The 20,000-nt window shown below is 35.6% G+C and overlaps 2 protein-coding genes across 2 annotated transcripts in view; one reads left to right on the forward strand and one right to left on the reverse strand.

Moving 5' to 3' along the window:
* The window catches only part of slc9a6a (solute carrier family 9 member A6a), a 22,497-nt gene extending 5,993 nt beyond the window's left edge, over positions 1-16,504 (reverse strand). Inside the window, exons 1-8 of the mRNA XM_087798564.1 lie at positions 16,017-16,504; positions 13,607-13,806; positions 13,471-13,548; positions 9,425-9,501; positions 9,255-9,367; positions 9,087-9,192; positions 8,049-8,190; positions 4,546-4,651 (exon numbers count right to left, since the gene is read on the reverse strand). Of these exons, the coding sequence (XP_087654690.1) occupies positions 4,546-4,651; positions 8,049-8,190; positions 9,087-9,192; positions 9,255-9,367; positions 9,425-9,501; positions 13,471-13,548; positions 13,607-13,806; positions 16,017-16,251 (1,057 nt within the window). The 5' untranslated portion in view covers positions 16,252-16,504. The remainder of the gene's footprint in view (positions 1-4,545; positions 4,652-8,048; positions 8,191-9,086; positions 9,193-9,254; positions 9,368-9,424; positions 9,502-13,470; positions 13,549-13,606; positions 13,807-16,016) is intronic.
* Positions 16,505-16,665: 161 nt separating this feature from the next.
* Positions 16,666-20,000, forward strand: part of taf7 (TAF7 RNA polymerase II, TATA box binding protein (TBP)-associated factor) — an 18,313-nt gene continuing 14,978 nt past the window's right edge. The window contains exons 1-4 of the mRNA XM_087799177.1: positions 16,666-17,206; positions 17,864-17,940; positions 18,016-18,094; positions 18,270-18,403. Of these exons, the coding sequence (XP_087655303.1) occupies positions 17,188-17,206; positions 17,864-17,940; positions 18,016-18,094; positions 18,270-18,403 (309 nt within the window). The 5' untranslated portion in view covers positions 16,666-17,187. The remainder of the gene's footprint in view (positions 17,207-17,863; positions 17,941-18,015; positions 18,095-18,269; positions 18,404-20,000) is intronic.

Below are 20,000 nucleotides of genomic sequence, written 5' to 3' on the forward strand. Positions count from 1 at the left end.
GTCAATCTTATTAATAGAAATGTTCAATATTTGAAATATGAACTCGACTCTGCTGCACTAACAAACACACTTCAATCAAGTGTACAGGTCTACAGGTTACTTTAATCAAGTGTACACGTCTACAGGTTACTTTAATCAAGTGTACACCTCTACAGGTTACTTTAATCAAGTGCACAGGTCTACAGGTTACTTTAATCAAGTGTACACGTCTACAGGTTACTTTAATCAAGTGTACACCTCTACAGGTTACTTTAATCAAGTGCACACGTCTACAGGTTACTTTAATCAAGTGCACATGTCTATAGGTTACTTTAATCAAGTGCACATGTCTATAGGTTACTCTAATCAAGTGTACACGTCTACAGGTTACTCTAATCAAGTGTACACGTCTACAGGTTACTTTAATCAAGTGTACACGTCTACAGGTTACTTTAATCAAGTGTACACGTCTACAGGTTACTCTAATCAAGTGTACACGTCTACAGGTTACTTTAATAAAGTGTACACGTCTACGGGTTACTTTAATCAAGTGTACACCTCTACAGGTCACTTTAATCAAGTGTACACGTCTACAGGTTACTCTAATCAAGTGTACACGTCTACAGGTTACTCTAATCAAGTGTACACGTCTACAGGTTACTCTAATCAAGTGTACACGTCTACAGGTTATTCTAATCAAGTGTACACGTCTACAGGTTACTCTAATCAAGTGTACACGTCTACAGGTTACTCTAATCAAGTGTACACGTCTACAGGTTATTCTAATCAAGTGTACACGTCTACAGGTTACTCTAATCAAGTGTACATGTCTACAGGTTACTCTAATCAAGTGTACACGTCTACAGGTTATTCTAATCAAGTGTACACGTCTACAGGTTACTCTAATCAAGTGTACACGTCTACAGGTTACTTTAATAAAGTGTACATGTCTACAGGTTACTTTAATCAAGTGTACATGTCTACAGGTTACTCTAATCAAGTGTACATGTCTACAGGTTACTTTAATCAAGTGTACACGTCTACAGGTTACTCTAATCAAGTGTACACGTCTGAAGGTTACTTTAATAAAGTGTACATGTCTACAGGTTACTTTAATCAAGTGTACATGTCTACAGGTTACTCTAATCAAGTGTACATGTCTACAGGTTACTCTAATCAAGTGTACATGTCTACAGGTTACTTTAATCAAGTGTACACGTCTACAGGTTACTCTAATCAAGTGTACACGTCTACAGGTTACTCTAATCAAGTGTACATGTCTACAGGTTACTCTAATCAAGTGTACACGTCTACAGGTTACTCTAATCAAGTGTACACGTCTACAGGTTACTCTAATCAAGTGTACATGTCTACAGGTTACTCTAATCAAGTGTACACGTCTACAGGTTACTTTAATCAAGTGTACACGTCTACAGGTTACTTTAATCAAGTGTACACGTCTACAGGTTATTCTAATCAAGTGTACACGTCTACAGGTTACTCTAATCAAGTGTACACGTCTACAGGTTACTTTAATAAAGTGTACACGTCTACAGGTTACTTTAATCAAGTGTACACGTCTACAGGTTACTCTAATCATGTGTACACGTCTACAGGTTACTCTAATCAAGTGTACACGTCTACAGGTTATTTAAATCAAGTGTACACGTCTACAGGTTACTCTAATAAAGTGTACACGTCTACAGGTTACTCTAATAAAGTGTACACGTCTACAGGTTACTCTAATCAAGTGTACACGTCTACAGGTTACTCTAATAAAGTGTACACGTCTACAGGTTACTTTAATCAAGTGTACACATCTACAGGTTACTTTAATCAAGTGTACACGTCTACAGGTTACTTTAATCAAGTGTACACGTCTACAGGTTACTTTAATCAAGTGTACACGTCTACAGGTTACTTTAATCAAGTGTACACGTCTAAAGGTTACTCTAATCAAGTGTACACGTCTACAGGTTACTTTAATAAAGTGTACACGTCTACAGGTTACTCTAATCAAGTGTACACGTCTACAGGTTACTCTAATCAAGTGTACACGTCTACAGGTTACTCTAATAAAGTGTACACGTCTACAGGTTACTCAAATAAAGTGTACACGTCTACAGGTTACTTTAATCAAGTGTACACGTCTACAGGTTACTCTAATCATGTGTACACGTCTACAGGTTACTCTAATCAAGTGTACACGTCTACAGGTTATTTAAATCAAGTGTACACGTCTACAGGTTACTCTAATAAAGTGTACACGTCTACAGGTTACTCTAATAAAGTGTACACGTCTACAGGTTACTTTAATCAAGTGTACACGTCTACAGGTTACTCTAATCATGTGTACACGTCTACAGGTTACTCTAATCAAGTGTACACGTCTACAGGTTATTTAAATCAAGTGTACACGTCTACAGGTTACTCTAATAAAGTGTACACGTCTACAGGTTACTCTAATCAAGTGTACACGTCTACAGGTTACTCTAATAAAGTGTACACGTCTACAGGTTACTTTAATCAAGTGTACACATCTACAGGTTACTTTAATCAAGTGTACACGTCTACAGGTTACTTTAATCAAGTGTACACGTCTACAGGTTACTTTAATCAAGTGTACACGTCTACAGGTTACTTTAATCAAGTGTACACGTCTAAAGGTTACTCTAATCAAGTGTACACGTCTACAGGTTACTTTAATAAAGTGTACACGTCTACAGGTTACTCTAATCAAGTGTACACGTCTACAGGTTACTCTAATCAAGTGTACACGTCTACAGGTTACTCTAATAAAGTGTACACGTCTACAGGTTACTCAAATAAAGTGTACACGTCTACAGGTTACTTTAATCAAGTGTACACGTCTACAGGTTACTCTAATCATGTGTACACGTCTACAGGTTACTCTAATCAAGTGTACACGTCTACAGGTTACTCTAATCAAGTGTACACGTCTACAGGTTACTCTAATAAAGTGTACACGTCTACAGGTTACTCTAATAAAGTGTACACGTCTACAGGTTACTTTAATCAAGTGTACACATCTACAGGTTACTTTAATCAAGTGTACACGTCTACAGGTTACTTTAATCAAGTGTACACGTCTACAGGTTACTTTAATCAAGTGTACACGTCTACAGGTTACTTTAATCAAGTGTACACGTCTAAAGGTTACTGTAATCAAGTGTACACGTCTACAGGTTACTTTAATCAAGTGTACACGTCTACAGGTTACTCTAATAAAGTGTACACGTCTACAGGTTACTCTAATCAAGTGTACACGTCTACAGGTTACTCTAATCAAGTGTACACGTCTACAGGTTACTCTAATCAAGTGTACACGTCTACAGGTTATTTAAATCAAGTGTACACGTCTACAGGTTACTCTAATAAAGTGTACACGTCTACAGGTTACTCTAATCAAGTGTACACGTCTACAGGTTACTCTAATCAAGTGTACACGTCTACAGGTTACTTTAATCAAGTGTACACGTCTACAGGTTATTTAAATCAAGTGTACACGTCTACAGGTTACTCTAATAAAGTGTACACGTCTACAGGTTACTCTAATCAAGTGTACACGTCTACAGGTTACTCTAATCAAGTGTACACCTCTACAGGTTACTCTAATCAAGTGTACACGTCTACAGGTTACTCTAATCAAGTGTGCACGTCTACAGGTTACTTTAATCAAGTGTACACGTCTACAGGTTATTTAAATCAAGTGTACACGTCTACAGGTTACTCTAATAAAGTGTACACGTCTACAGGTTACTCTAATAAAGTGTACATGTCTACAGGTTACTCTAATCAAGTGTACATGTCTACAGGTTACTCTAATCAAGTGTACACGTCTACAGGTTACTCTAATCAAGTGTACACGTCTACAGGTTACTCTAATCAAGTGTACACGTCTACAGGTTACTCTAATCAAGTGTACACGTCTACAGGTTATTTAAATCAAGTGTACACGTCTACAGGTTACTCTAATAAAGTGTACACGTCTACAGGTTACTCTAATCAAGTGTACACGTCTACAGGTTACTCTAATCAAGTGTACACGTCTACAGGTTACTTTAATCAAGTGTACACGTCTACAGGTTATTTAAATCAAGTGTACACGTCTACAGGTTACTCTAATAAAGTGTACACGTCTACAGGTTACTCTAATCAAGTGTACACGTCTACAGGTTACTCTAATCAAGTGTACACCTCTACAGGTTACTCTAATCAAGTGTACACGTCTACAGGTTACTCTAATCAAGTGTACACCTCTACAGGTTACTCTAATCAAGTGTGCACGTCTACAGGTTACTTTAATCAAGTGTACACGTCTACAGGTTATTTAAATCAAGTGTACACGTCTACAGGTTACTCTAATAAAGTGTACACGTCTACAGGTTACTCTAATAAAGTGTACATGTCTACAGGTTACTCTAATCAAGTGTACATGTCTACAGGTTACTCTAATCAAGTGTACACGTCTACAGGTTACTCTAATCAAGTGTACACGTCTACAGGTTACTCTAATAAAGTGTACACGTCTACAGGTAAAGTCACCTGTGAAGCCACAAGCCTCCGCCAGCAGGAACGTGCTCCACGACATGAGGAAGAAAAGCGCCGTCTCCAGTAGCGGGAAATCTCTGAGCTTCGTGAACTTGGTCACGTACACGAGTTAAGTTTCTTAACGTATCGTCAGATGAAAGTATCATTAGTATCGTCAGTAGAAAGTATCATTAGTATCGTCAGATGAAAGTATCATTAGTATCGTCAGTAGAAAGTATCATTAGTATCAGATGAAAGTATCATTAGTATCGTCAGTAGAAAGTATCATTAGTATCGTCAGATGAAAGTATCATTAGTATCAGATGAAAGTATCATTAGTATCGTCAGATGAAAGTATCATTAGTAACGTCAGATGAAAGTATCATTAGTAACGTCAGATGAAAGTATCATTAGTATCGTCAGATGAAAGTATCATTAGTAACGTCAGATGAAAGTATCATTAGTATCGTCAGATGAAAGTATCATCAGTATCATCAGATGAAAGTATCATTAGTATCGTCAGATGAAAGTATCATTAGTATCAGATGAAAGTATCATTAGTATCGTCAGATGAAAGTATCATTAGTATCAGATGAAAGTATCATTAGTATCGTCAGATGAAAGTATCATTAGTATCAGATGAAAGTATCATTAGTATCGTCAGATGAAAGTATCATTAGTATCGTCAGATGAAAGTATCATCAGTATCGTCAGATGAAAGTATCATTAGTATCGTCAGATGAAAGTATCATTAGTATCAGATGAAAGTATCATTAGTATCGTCAGATGAAAGTATCATTAGTATCGTCAGATGAAAGTATCATTAGTATCAGATGAAAGTATCATTAGTATCGTCAGATGAAAGTATCATTAGTATCGTCAGATGAAAGTATCATTAGTATCAGATGAAAGTATCATTAGTATCGTCAGATGAAAGTATCATTAGTATCGTCAGATGAAAGTATCATTAGTATCGTCAGATGAAAGTATCATTAGTATCGTCAGATGAAAGTATCATTAGTATCAGATGAAAGTATCATTAGTATCGTCAGATGAAAGTATCATTAGTATCGTCAGATGAAAGTATCATTAGTATCAGATGAAAGTATCATTAGTATCGTCAGATGAAAGTATCATTAGTATCGTCAGATGAAAGTATCATTAGTATCAGATGAAAGTAGCATTAGTATCGTCAGATGAAAGTATCATTAGTATCGTCAGATGAAAGTATCATTAGTATCAGATGAAAGTATCATTAGTATCGTCAGATGAAAGTATCATTAGTATCGTCAGATGAAAGTATCATTAGTATCGTCAGATGAAAGTATCATTTGTATCGTCAGATGAAAGTATCATTAGTATCGTCAGATTAAAGTATCATCAGTATCGTCAGATGAAAGTATCATTAGTATCGTCAGATGAAAGTATCATTAGTATCGTCAGATGAAAGTATCATTAGTATCGTCAGATGAAAGTATCATTAGTATCGTCAGATGAAAGTATCATTAATATCGTCAGATGAAAGTATCATTAGTATCGTCAGATGAAAGTATCATTAGCATCGTCAGATGAAAGTATCATTAGTATCGTCAGATGAAAGTATCATTAGTATCGTCAGATGAAAGTATCATTAGTATCGTCAGATGCAAGTATCATTAGTATCGTCAGATGAAAGTATCATCAGTATCGTCAGATGAAAGTATCATTAGTATCGTCAGATGAAAGTATAATCAGTATCGTCAGATGAAAGTATCATTAGTATCGTCAGATGAAAGTATCATTAGCATCGTCAGATGAAAGTATCATTAGTATCGTCAGATGAAAGTATCATTAGCATCGTCAGATGAAAGTATCATTAGTATCGTCAGATGAAAGTATAATCAGTATCGTCAGATGAAAGTATCATTAGTATCGTCAGATGAAAGTATCATTAGCATCGTCAGATGAAAGTATAATCAGTATCGTCAGATGAAAGTATCATTAGTATCGTCAGATGAAAGTATCATTAGCATCATCAGATGAAAGTATCATTAGTATCATCAGATGAAAGTATCATTAGTATCATCAGATGAAAGTATCATTAGTATCGTCAGATGAAAGTATCATTAGTATCATCAGATGAAAGTATCATTAGATGAAAGTATCATTAGTATCATCAGATGAAAGTATCATTAGTATCATCAGATGAAAGTATCATTAGTATCGTCAGATGAAAGTATCATTAGCATCGTCAGATGAAAGTATAATCAGTATCGTCAGATGAAAGTATCATTAGTATCATCAGATGAAAGTATCATTAGTATCGTCAGATGAAAGTATCATTAGTATCATCAGATGAAAGTATCATTAGATGAAAGTATCATTAGTATCATCAGATGAAAGTATCATTAGTATCGTCAGATGAAAGTATCATTACTATCGTCAGATGAAAGTATCATTAGTATCGTCAGATGAAAGTATAATCAGTATCGTCAGATGAAAGTATCATTAGTATCGTCAGATGAAAGTATAATCAGTATCGTCAGATGAAAGTATCATTAGTATCGTCAGATGAAAGTATCATTAGTATCGTCAGATGAAAGTATCATTAGCATCGTCAGATGAAAGTATCATTAGTATCGTCAGATGAAAGTATCATTAGCATCGTCAGATGAAAGTATCATTAGTATCGTCAGATGAAAGTATCATTAGTATCGTCAGATGAAAGTATCATTAGCATCGTCAGATGAAAGTATCATTAGTATCATCAGATGAAAGTATCATTAGTATCATCAGATGAAAGCATCATTAGTATCGTCAGATGAAAGTATCATTAGTATCATCAGATGAAAGTATCATTAGATGAAAGTATCATTAGTATCATCAGATGAAAGTATCATTAGTATCGTCAGATGAAAGTATCATTAGTATCGTCAGATGAAAGTATCATTAGTATCAGATGAAAGTATCATTAGTATCGTCAGATGGAAAGTATCATTTGTATCGTCAGATGAAAGTATCATTAGTATCAGATGAAAGTATCATTAGCATCGTCAGATGAAAGTATCATTAGTATCAGATGAAAGTATCATTAGCATCGTCAGATGAAAGTATCATTAGTATCAGATGAAAGTATCATAAGTATCGTCAGATGAAAGTATCATCAGTATCAGATGAAAGTATCATTAGTATCGTCAGATGAAAGTATCATTAGCATCGTCAGATGAAAGTATCATTAGTATCAGATGAAAGTATCATAAGTATCGTCAGATGAAAGTATCATCAGTATCAGATGAAAGTATCATAAGTATCGTCAGATGAAAGTATCATTAGTATCAGATGAAAGTATCATTAGTATCGTCAGATGAAAGTATCACTTCATTAACTTCTATTTAATCATCTGTAGGTTGAAGAGCAGCAGCTCAGACTGTGACACTATATTCACTACATTTAATATTTTAGCAACAGGCTAACTGTTAGCAACACGCTACCTGTGTCATGAGAACCAGGTGCATTGTGGGACAGCAGGTGAAGGATATGAGGGCGGTGACGAGTCCGGTGGCGACTCCCAGAGAGAAGGATCCGCTGAAGACTCCGAGGAACATCCCGAAGGACTTGAGCAGAGCCGTGGCGTCGAAGGTGTGACTGTTGTCGCCCTCAGGCTGATACGCCACGATCGACCTGCCGTCCAGCAGAGAGACAAAATAAAACTTCATCCTCAGGGTCAAGACGAGGAAATATTTCATCAAAGTTTATTTTCTTCTGTTTAGGTTGAAATAAAACAACAATAACTATAGACGTTTATCAGAGTCGTCAGAATATTGATTTAATTTAATGTTGAAACTTGACGTTGAAGTCAATCATTTGTTTGTTTAAAGGTCAATTATTTTATTTTTTTAAATTGAATAAAACGATGATTTTCTACTTTACACTTAGAGTTTGATATACTTATTCCAATTATTCAAAAACAAAGGTTCTAATTTCGATACGTTTTAAATATAAAAATGTTGATATAATAACATTTAACATTGCATTTAAAATTGGAATTATTTTATTGAAAACTATCCTTTTAAGTATTTAATTATTTATTTCTACATTAAAGGTTTTCTCCAACAATTGAATATTTAATAAAAGAGTCAACAGACAAAACCAACAGATTACCGAGCGATTGATTCAAGTTATGTGACTTGTTTAATATTATCTGGTCACACTATTATGATAAAATATTGTATTACTAAAATTATATATTAAATATTATTAAAATGTTACAATTAAAAAATATATTTATTTATAAAATGCATTTTAAAACTATAGGAATATTACAATTTAAATATTAATACATTTAATTTTTAATTCATTAAATCCATTTATTTAAGAAATAAAATTCAACCTTTAGATCATTGAATCTAATTATTATTATAAATAATCATAAACACTTCAATAAAAAAGTAACAAAGAGCAATAAGAACAGTTGAAATATTAAATTAATTATTCAATATTCTGATGACACCGTCATTGATCTTCTGGTTGTTTCAACGACGTGTCCTTCTCTTGAATCTGATGGTTCTTCGACTCACGATGACAGCACGACGGCCACGGCGTCGTTGAGGACGCTCTCGCCGAACAGCAGTGCGTACAGATCCACGTCCACCTGCAGCTCGTTGAAGATGGCGAGCACCGTCACTGAGGACCAGAGCAGACCATGAAGAACCGGCGCCGGCCTCGCGGGCGACAGACCACTGCACCTGGGTCGGTGGCCGACACGATGGCGCCGAAGAACAGACAGTCGGTGAAGAAGAAGTCCTCGGTGAGCTGGCCCACGTGCTTCATGAGCGTCACGCAGCCGTACATCAACAACCTGGCGGAGGAACCACTCGTCACTCGTCACTCGTCACTCGTTACTCGTGTCTCTTACCCGATGACGAAGCAGGAGAAGACGGTTCCCAAGAAGGCGTAGGCGAGGATGGAGCCCATGTTTCTGAAGAAATGTCTCTGAGGACATAGAAGTCACTTCTCAACACTCAAGGTCAGAAGGTTCATATCTATATTTATTTATATATATATATATATATATATATATATATATATATTAGTATATATTCACGTTCATGCTGACACAGCCTTAATTATGACGACATTATAGGATAAAAAAAAGTTAAATTTACGAATGAAATTAAATATAATAATTCAATGACAATTATAAATATAAAATACAGTTAAATAAAATATTAGTATATTATTGTTTATTTATGTGCCGTTCATTTAATGTATATGTATTTGTACACATGTTAAATACCTACATATATACAAATTAAAGCTGCACGATTTATGTAAAAAATATCGATATCGCAATATATGCACGTGTGATATGCATCGAAAATATGTGATTATTATATATTATATATATATATATATTATATTTTTTTATAGTTTAAAACAAACATTTCTTAAATACACTCTTTGATCAATCAGTGTCACGTTCTGTCAATTTATACTTCTATGTCTCGTTGTTGTTTACGTCTCCGTCTGTCTGTGAACTGTGCGGCTTGTTAGGCTCGGTTGCTATGGCAACGCGTCTTGGCTCAGTATATCCACGGATGTAATACTAACTTATGATCTAGTCAAACACTAGTGATCCAGTGAAGTAATACTAACTTGTGATCTAGTCAAACACTAGTGATCCAGTGAAGTAATACTAACTTATGATCTAGTCAAACACTAGTGATCCAGTGAAGTAATACTAACTTATGATCTAGTCAAACACTAGTGATCCAGTGAAGTAATACTAACTTATGATCTAGTCAAACACTAGTGATCCAGTGAAGTAATACTAACTTATGATCTAGTCAAACACTAGTGATCCAGTGAAGTAATACTAACTTATGATTTAGTCAAACACTAGTGATCCAGTGAAGTAATACTAACTTATGATTTAGTCAAACACTAGTGATCCAGTGAAGTAATACTAACTTATGATCTAGTCAAACACTAGTGATCCAGTGAAGTAATACTAACTTATGATTTAGTCAAACACTAGTGATCCAGTGAAGTAATACTAACTTATGATTTAGTCAAACACTAGTGATCCAGTGAAGTAATACTAACTTATGATCTAGTCAAACACTAGTGATCCAGTGAAGTAATACTAACTTATGATCTAGTCAAACACTAGTGATCCAGTGAAGTAATACCAACTTGTGATCTAGTCAAACACTAGTGATCCAGTGAAGTAATACTAACTTATGATCTAGTCAAACACTAGTGATCCAGTGAAGTAATACTAACTTATGATCTAGTCAAACACTAGTGATCCAGTGAAGTAATACTAACTTATGATCTAGTCAAACACTAGTGATCCAGTGAAGTAATACTAACTTATGATCTAGTTAAACACTAGTGATCCAGTGAAGTAATACTAACTTATGATCTAGTTAAACACTAGTGATCCAGTGAAGTAATACTAACTTATGATCTAGTTAAACACTAGTGATCCAGTGAAGTAACACTAACTTATGATCTAGTCAAACACTAGTGATCCAGTGAAGTAATACTAACTTATGATCTAGTTAAACACTAGTGATCCAGTGAAGTAATACTAACTTATGATCTAGTTAAACACTAGTGATCCAGTGAAGTAATACTAACTTATGATCTAGTCAAACACTAGTGATCCAGTGAAGTAATTCTAACTTATGATCTAGTCAGACACTAGTGATCCAGTGAAGTAATACTAGCTTATGATCTAGTCAAACACTAGTGATCCAGTGAAGTAATACTAACTTGTGATCTAGTCAAACACTAGTGATCCAGTGAAGTAATACTAACTTATGATCTAGTTAAACACTAGTGATCCAGTGAAGTAATACTAACTTATGATCTAGTCAAACACTAGTGATCCAGTGAAGTAATACTAACTTATGATCTAGTTAAACACTAGTGATCCAGTGAAGTAATACTAACTTATGATCTAGTCAAACACTAGTGATCCAGTGAAGTAATACTAACTTATGATCTAGTCAAACACTAGTGATCCAGTGAAGTAATACTAACTTATGATCTAGTCAGACACTAGTGATCCAGTGAAGTAATACTAACTTATGATCTAATCAAACACTAGTGATCCAGTGAAGTAATACTAACTTGTGATCTAGTCAAACACTAGTGATCCAGTGAAGTAATACTAACTTATGATCTAGTCAAACACTAGTGATCCAGTGAAGTAATACTAACTTATGATCTAGTCAAACACTAGTGATCCAGTGAAGTAATACTAACTTATGATCTAGTCAAACACTAGTGATCCAGTGAAGTAATACTAACTTATGATCTAGTCAAACACTAGTGATCCAGTGAAGTAATACTAACTTATGATCTAGTCAAACACTAGTGATCCAGTGAAGTAATACTAACTTATGATCTAGTCAAACACTAGTGATCCAGTGAAGTAATACTAACTTGTGATCTAGTCAAACACTAGTGATCCAGTGAATAATACTAACTTGTGATCTAGTCAAACACTAGTGATCCAGTGAAGTAATACTAACTTATGATCTAGTCAAACACTAGTGATCCAGTGAAGTAATACTAACTTCTGATCTAGTCAAACACTAGTGATCCAGTGAAGTAATACTAACTTATGATCTAGTCAAACACTAGTGATCCAGTGAAGTAATACTAACTTCTGATCTAGTCAAACACTAGTGAACCAGTGAAGTAATACTAACTTATGATCTAGTCAAACACTAGTGATCCAGTGAAGTAATACTAACTTATGATCTAGTCAAACACTAGTGATCCAGTGAAGTAATACTAACTTATGATCTAGTCAAACACTAGTGATCCAGTGAAGTAATACTAACTTGTGATCTAGTCAAACACTAGTGATCCAGTGAATAATACTAACTTGTGATCTAGTCAAACACTAGTGATCCAGTGAAGTAATACTAACTTATGATCTAGTCAAACACTAGTGATCCAGTGAAGTAATACTAACTTCTGATCTAGTCAAACACTAGTGATCCAGTGAAGTAATACTAACTTATGATCTAGTCAAACACTAGTGATCCAGTGAAGTAATACTAACTTCTGATCTAGTCAAACACTAGTGAACCAGTGAAGTAATACTAACTTATGATCTAGTCAAACACTAGTGATCCAGTGAAGTAATACTAACTTATGATCTAGTCAAACACTAGTGATCCAGTGAAGTAATACTAACTTATGATCTAGTCAAACACTAGTGATCCAGTGAAGTAATACTAACTTATGATCTAGTCAAACACTAGTGATCCAGTGAAGTAATACTAACTTATGATCTAGTCAAACACTAGTGATCCAGTGAAGTAATACTAACTTATGATCTAGTCAAACACTAGTGATCCAGTGAAGTAATACTAACTTATGATCTAGTCAAACACTAGTGATCCAGTCACTCGTCTCTTTCAACCTCCTTTGTTAAAGCAACATATTGTAAGAACCTTTCGTCTCGTCTCAGTTGTTTTCTTAGAAGATGGTGAACTTCCAAACAAACCTGTCCGTCTTCACCGTATGCTAACGAGCTAAGTTGTTAGCGTCATTTATAAAGTGTTAAGTGTGTGTGTACAAGTATTTATTATTGATTTGGTGATATCAAGACTTTGGCTTCTTGTACTTCAACTATAAACAGGTTTCCTGGTTTATTTCACTCAAGATTTGTTAAAAAATATACAAATAGTGGATGTTTGTTCCTGGATATGAAAAAACTGCAACTTTTGATCTAAACTAACAACTTTTACACTCATTTAAACACACAATTAACAAACACACTTTCAACATCATTCTTCTTTTGTCTCCCTTTTTCTTTGACCTTCAATGAAAACTTCTCGTTACTTAAAACTAATCGATCAATAAAAAATATCGTAATAAGACGTGAATTTAAAAACACAATATTCTTGTTGAGTCCGACTGTAAACAAGTCTTTACCCTCTTCAGGCTGTAGCCGGCGTGGAAGATGATGGGAGGCAAGAGAATGTTGAAGAACACTTCCGGGTCAAAGGTCACCTGCAGGTCACAGGTAGATCAGCAAATACCCTGAGGTTCACGTGAAGGTCGACTTCACCTTCCTCAGCATCTCGTTGTCCTGCACGCTGTCCACCTCGTTGGCGCTGATCTCGCCCTTCAGCGTGTACTCGTAGAACTTCCCGCTGACGTTGACCAGGACGGTGGCGGGGCTGGCGTTCACGTGGCAGCTCAAGGTCACGTTGCTGACGTCGCGGGGGACGTGGATGCCGTAGCGCAGGACCACCCCGACCAGTAGACCTGGAGGGGGAAGAACATCCAGCCATGAAGGGACATGTCGGTTAAAAATAAATAAATACATTTGACAAATTATTAGGAAAGTTCAAATAACAAACCTCACTATAAGTGTTTCTATCGTTGTAATAATCATCAGATTCATGAAGTCATTGATTTGCTCAATATTGACACGTCAACATCTCGAAGGCTAATATTTTGGTGCGAAATTTCTCTGGTCTTTGAAGTAAACTGATGATAATGTCAATGTTTATTTCTTAATGTGGCAGTTGTTACTACTACGACTCTCAGTATACACTTAAATATAGCAATAGTTGTTTTTACTATATTGCTTTGATGTTCACTGAATCATTTATTTACAATCATTATGCAAATATTCACTGTGTTTGTTCATATTTGTCATAAAATCTCGCGAGATCCCTGCAACAACTGAGGACGAGAGGATACAGTGAGTCCAGCAGCTTTTAAAGCTGATGTTTGGACATATTTTGTTTTGAAAACAAATGAAAGCAGTTATGACTTCTTTAAAAGTCATGTAGTCTGTAAACACTACAACATCAGAGTCAAGTACTGGACAATACTACACATATATACTTGTTACTACACTATCACAACACCAGAGTCAAGTACTGGACAATACTACACATATATACTTGTTACTACACTATCACAACACCAGAGTCAAGTACTGGACAATACTACACATATATATACTTGTTACTACACTATCACAACACCAGAGTCAAGTATTCCACAATACTACACATATATACTTGTTACTACACTATCACAACACCAGAGTCAAGTACTCCACAATACTACACATATATACTTGTTACTATACTATCACAACACCAGAGTCAAGTACTGGACAATACTACACATATATATACTTGTTACTACACTATCACAACACCAGAATCAAGTACTCCACAATACTACACATATATACTTGTTACTACACTATCAGAACACCAGAGTTAAGTACTCCACAATACTACACATATATACTTGTTACTACACTATCACAACACCAGAGTCAAGTACTCCACAATACTACACATATATACTTGTTACTACACTATCACAACACCAGAGTCAAGTACTCCACAATACTACACATATATACTTGTTACTACACTATCACAACACCAGCGTCAAGTACTCCACAATACTACACATATATACTTGTTACTACGCTATCACAACACCAGAGTCAAGTACTCCACAATACTACACATATATACTTGTTACTACACTATCACAACACCAGAGTCAAGTACTCCACAATACTACACATATATACTTGTTACTACACTATCACAACACCAGAGTCAAGTACTCCACAATACTACACATATATACTTGTTACTACACTATCACAACACCAGAGTCAAGTACTCCACAATACTACACATATATACTTGTTACTACACTGATGGACATCATGGATGACACCAGCCACCCTCTGCACACTGTCATCACCAACCAGAGGAGCCGGTTCACTCAGAGACTCCTGCTCCCCAAGTGTAGGACCAACAGACTGAGAAACTCCTTTGTCTTTCACGCCATCAGGCTGTTCAACTCCTCACTTGGGGGGAGGAGGTTGCTTGGGGCTGGAGGGGAAGGAGTCTGACACTTCCACCTCTACAGTGGATTAACAACACTCTGACACTTCCACCTCTACAGTGGATTAACAACACTCTGACACTTTCATTTGAAATAAAGTCACTTTGTTTAGTTTATTTTATTTTATTTATATTTTTATTTTGTTTATACTGTCGTTATATTCAGTTACTGTTTTGTTATTTAATGCTATCGTCCTCTTCTGTGTGCTTTTTGGTTTTTCTCTATTCCTTCTGTGCTACTGGAAAACAGAAATTTCCCTGAGAGTGTCGTCTCAAAGGATCAATAAAGTGCAGTCTAAGTCTAAGTCTAAGTCTATCAGTATATATCACTGTATATCGTATCCTTGTTGTATAAACACACTGCTGGTGACACACACACACACACACACACACACACACACACACACACACACACACACAGTTCTTTAGGAAACTTGTGCGTCACAGATTCATTTCAACTCTGTATTCATCTTCTTCTTCTACAGTTGGAAGAACATGTTTCTGGATCAGACGATCACGTGACTTCAAGCCAGGAATGAAAGTTTCAACACCTGACAGGTGTGACGCTCGTGCGTCACGTGACGTTACCGTAAATCATGGCCAGGCCAGTCTCGTGCAGGAACCTGAAGCGCCGGTGCTTGAAGAGCCAGATGGTGAGGATGGTGAGGGTGAGGAGGAGGATGAAGATCAGCAGGTCCGCGCTGTCCTGCCGGTGACTCTCCTCAGCCTTCTTCTCCGTCACGATGTTCTCCATCATGCTCTCCTCCGGAGATGCTCGACACACGCTCGCGCACACGCACACGCTCACGACCAGCAGCAGCATCCTGGTCCTCAGTCTGAAGCTCCGGTGACGAGTAGCGAGCGACGAAGACAGAAAAACCCGCAAATCCGAGCCTCTGAGGCGCGAGGAAGAACCTCGGAGCGCCGAGCAACAGAGGAGTCCAACCTGACCCGGAAATAAAACTTCTAATAGTCCCCGCAACTCTCAAAGTGTCTCAAAATAAAAGCACGAGGACGTGTTTTCTACAATGCACCGCCATTTATAAGTATCCCTGCTGCATTTAAAACAACGTCTTATAGAATAGAAACGCATCTCAGATCATTTTTTTGATTACTTAGGGACTTTAGCGGTGCGTTTTATAGCGTTAATCTTTTGTTTTGAAAGCAGTTGTTTACACTCGTCATTCTTTACCGGAAGTAGTGGGTAGTTTACGTGCCTGAACTAGATCAACTCGTTTTGGCTTCGAGAATATTTTGCATTTCTTTAAACGTTCTAAACATTTTTTAGTCATATTTTTATTTTTTTTTACGTTTTCTTTTTAGCTATGCAAATACTAATACTAACAAGAACATTAAAAATAAAACTAGTACTGCCGTGAATGATAATAATATAACAAACATTTTTTAATGTGTAAACAACGTTTTTAGAAAAATATTTGAATGGAGGAAAATATATTTCTCTTTATCCTACTATATTTAAAACATAACGCTCTTTAGATTAAACTATTCCAGTACTTACGTGTGCTTTGCTAACATTTGTGACTTTGATAAAACGATTATTGTTATTTTTAACGTTCTCTCGAAGGAAACTTCCGTGTTAGTAATAATTTCCGAGCTCACGCGAACGCATCACTGAACATGGCGTCACAGACAGAGCAGCAGAAGTAGCGCCTAAAGGTCCAGTTTATGGTCGATTCTACGAAATATTGTGCGCCAGAGTTTTATCATCCTCTTAAATATAATCTCAGTGTCAGCAAAGATGACCTCAAAGATCAAAGGTACCTTCATATTCTCCTTTTGTTTGTAGCTTTCCACGCTAGCATTAGCATCGCTGCTGTGCATCAACACAACAACAACATCTCTGAGCGTTAAAGTCATTCATACAGTTTTTCTAATGGATCATCTTTTACGATTAGAGTCGCATTTTAATAACTGCTAAATTTACACTTAATAATAAATGTGTAAAATATTACGTTCACTATCCACTGTTTTGTCTCCCATAATTCATTGCTGTATTTAACATTATTCTTTGCGACACAGTAGTTTAAACCATGTATTAAACTAAACCTTCTTTTATCATTTTAAAACCTTTTTCTGACATTTTAAACCGTCTTCTTTGGTGTTTTCTATAATCGATACATCTGAACAAAATGCAATGATCACAACTGTTATTGCATTGATCTCTATTAGAAGTTATTGTTTGTGTTTTGTCCTAAAGTAAGTAAGTAATTTGTATTTATATAGCACTTTTCCAGACCAGGGTCACAAAGCGCTTAAACAATCAAAACAATATTCAATAAAGTATAAACTTTAAAGATCAAGATAATACTCAGACGAATAAAAACGTCTTAAGATGTTTCTTGAAAGAGTCAGTAGATCCATAAAGCACGAGATCTACAATAACTGTTGTCTTTAATATCCTTTTAATATTTCAGTTGGGAAAACTGGCTCCAAGAATAAGGAGGACGCTCCGTACGAGTTGGAAAACCAGTTTGTTTTACGGCTGCCGGTGGTAAGAGATTTATTTTTCAATAAATGTGTTTGTTTTTTAACCCATTCTTGGTCTCATTTCTGCAACCTTCTCCAGGAGTACGCATCGACGGTGAGAAGAATCGCTCAGTCGAGCAGCATGAACATGAAAGACAGACTAACTATTGAATTGCATCGTAAGTTTTCTTCTATCGGATTATAAAAATACAATTATATATTTTTTGTACATTTCATTGTAACAAAGTAGTAGTTTTACCTGTGTGTAGTCGTTTTAACTATATTTTCAAGTATGTTCTGATGATGTCGTATCATCTCTCTTTAATCCACGACGTTGACTTTGATTTCTTTCAGCCGATGGTCGTCATGGCATCGTGAGAGTGGACCGAGTACCTCTGGCCTGTAAACTGGTGGACTTGCCCTGCATGATCGAGTCTCTGAAAACTGTGGACAAGAAAACATTTTACAAAACTGCTGATGTCTGTCAGGTAGGAAGTGTTACCAATATGTTTTTTATTTGAATTTCAATTTATCAATGGCAATTAATATATGCATGGATTTAACTGCACTTTTTATGTTATTTTCCTTATTATTGGAACAAAAGCTAAGTTAACATCCTTTTTTTACAAACCTGCATTTAATTTTTTCCTTTTTTCCAGAAAAAGGTTTTCACAATGATTAGCTCCAAATTAAATACAGACAGAAATTAAAATAGATTTTTATTTTTAAAAAGGACTCAATTTATAAACAACATTGAAAATGAATGGTCTGTCTAATCATTTATTGATCGAACTCTATGAGTAAATAAGTAAATTAGTGCATCAGAACATTGAAGGATTGATTTAAACATTTTTAATGTGGAAAATGTTGCTTATTTATTTAAGCAATAAATGTGTTTTTGAATCATTCAATTTAATAATTTCTATATTGAAAAGTTTGAATTGTTTTATTGAAAAATTTAATTCAATACATTTAAAAATTGTCGTATTTTTTGCATATACAGATTTATTTTCTGATTCCAATAATTCTGTTTATTCAATGTATATAATTCGTGATATTTTAAATTCAATATATAAATGTTGGCATAATAGACTCACCAGACACAACCAACAGAAGACCGAGCTACTGGATCGAACTTTCAGCCAATCAGGCGACTCGCAGACGATCACATGACGACCAAGAAACACTGTTAAATTAGGTATTGTTTAAACAATCTGTCAGCTTTATTTCGTCTCGGGTCTCAATGTCAGCTTTACATTACATTTCACATTTAATCTGTAGTTTCTGACGTCAAACTATTTGAGCAGAAACGATGTCATACAGTGACAGTCAGATTAAATCGGTCTCGTAGTGTGTTTGCCTCGAACAAAATACAACTTTTCAATAAAATAATTCAACAGTTCAATATCCTGATGACACTTTTTCATACAACTGATCAAAGGCAGTTTTGTGGATCTTATCAAGAGAGATTAATAAAGTCAATCTAATCTAAAAGATCACATTTTCTCTTAAATCCCTCGTTATATCTATGAATAACTCATTGAATTGTTTCAATGTATTTTTTGCAGTTTTAGAATTTGTAACCGTTTCAAAGCCTTGTGAGGAAAGTCACATGTTTAGCGGGAATTAAAGAGAAGCAAATGATTGTTTAATGTCATTTAAATGTCTGGCACTGACATGAATGACAAACAAGGAGATTATAAATGAATAACTCACTGAATTGTTGCACGTCCGATCATGACGAACGAGGTTTGGCTTGAGACTGATGATGATAAACTGATGAACACAGTGAGGGACGACGTCTGGTGCATTTGAACAGGTTCACAATATCCAGAGGTGCTTAAAGTGCAAATAAGATTGATTGGTGTGAGAACGAGGAGGAAATGAAATGAATATGTTGAAACGTTTCTTCAATTTTAATTACATATCCTGTTTCTGGTGTGTAAACTATAGGTGTGTGTGTGTGTGTGTGTGTGTGCGTGTGTGTGTGTCGCCAAGATGTGTTGATATACGTGTCACGATACAGGGTCAACGATCAGAATCATAATTATTGATTAATGACATTATTAGTCGAGTAGTTGACTC

Source organism: Callionymus lyra, chromosome 9 (assembly GCF_982586985.1).
Source record: "Callionymus lyra chromosome 9, fCalLyr1.hap1.1, whole genome shotgun sequence".
NCBI classification, from domain to species: domain Eukaryota; kingdom Metazoa; phylum Chordata; class Actinopteri; order Syngnathiformes; family Callionymidae; genus Callionymus; species Callionymus lyra.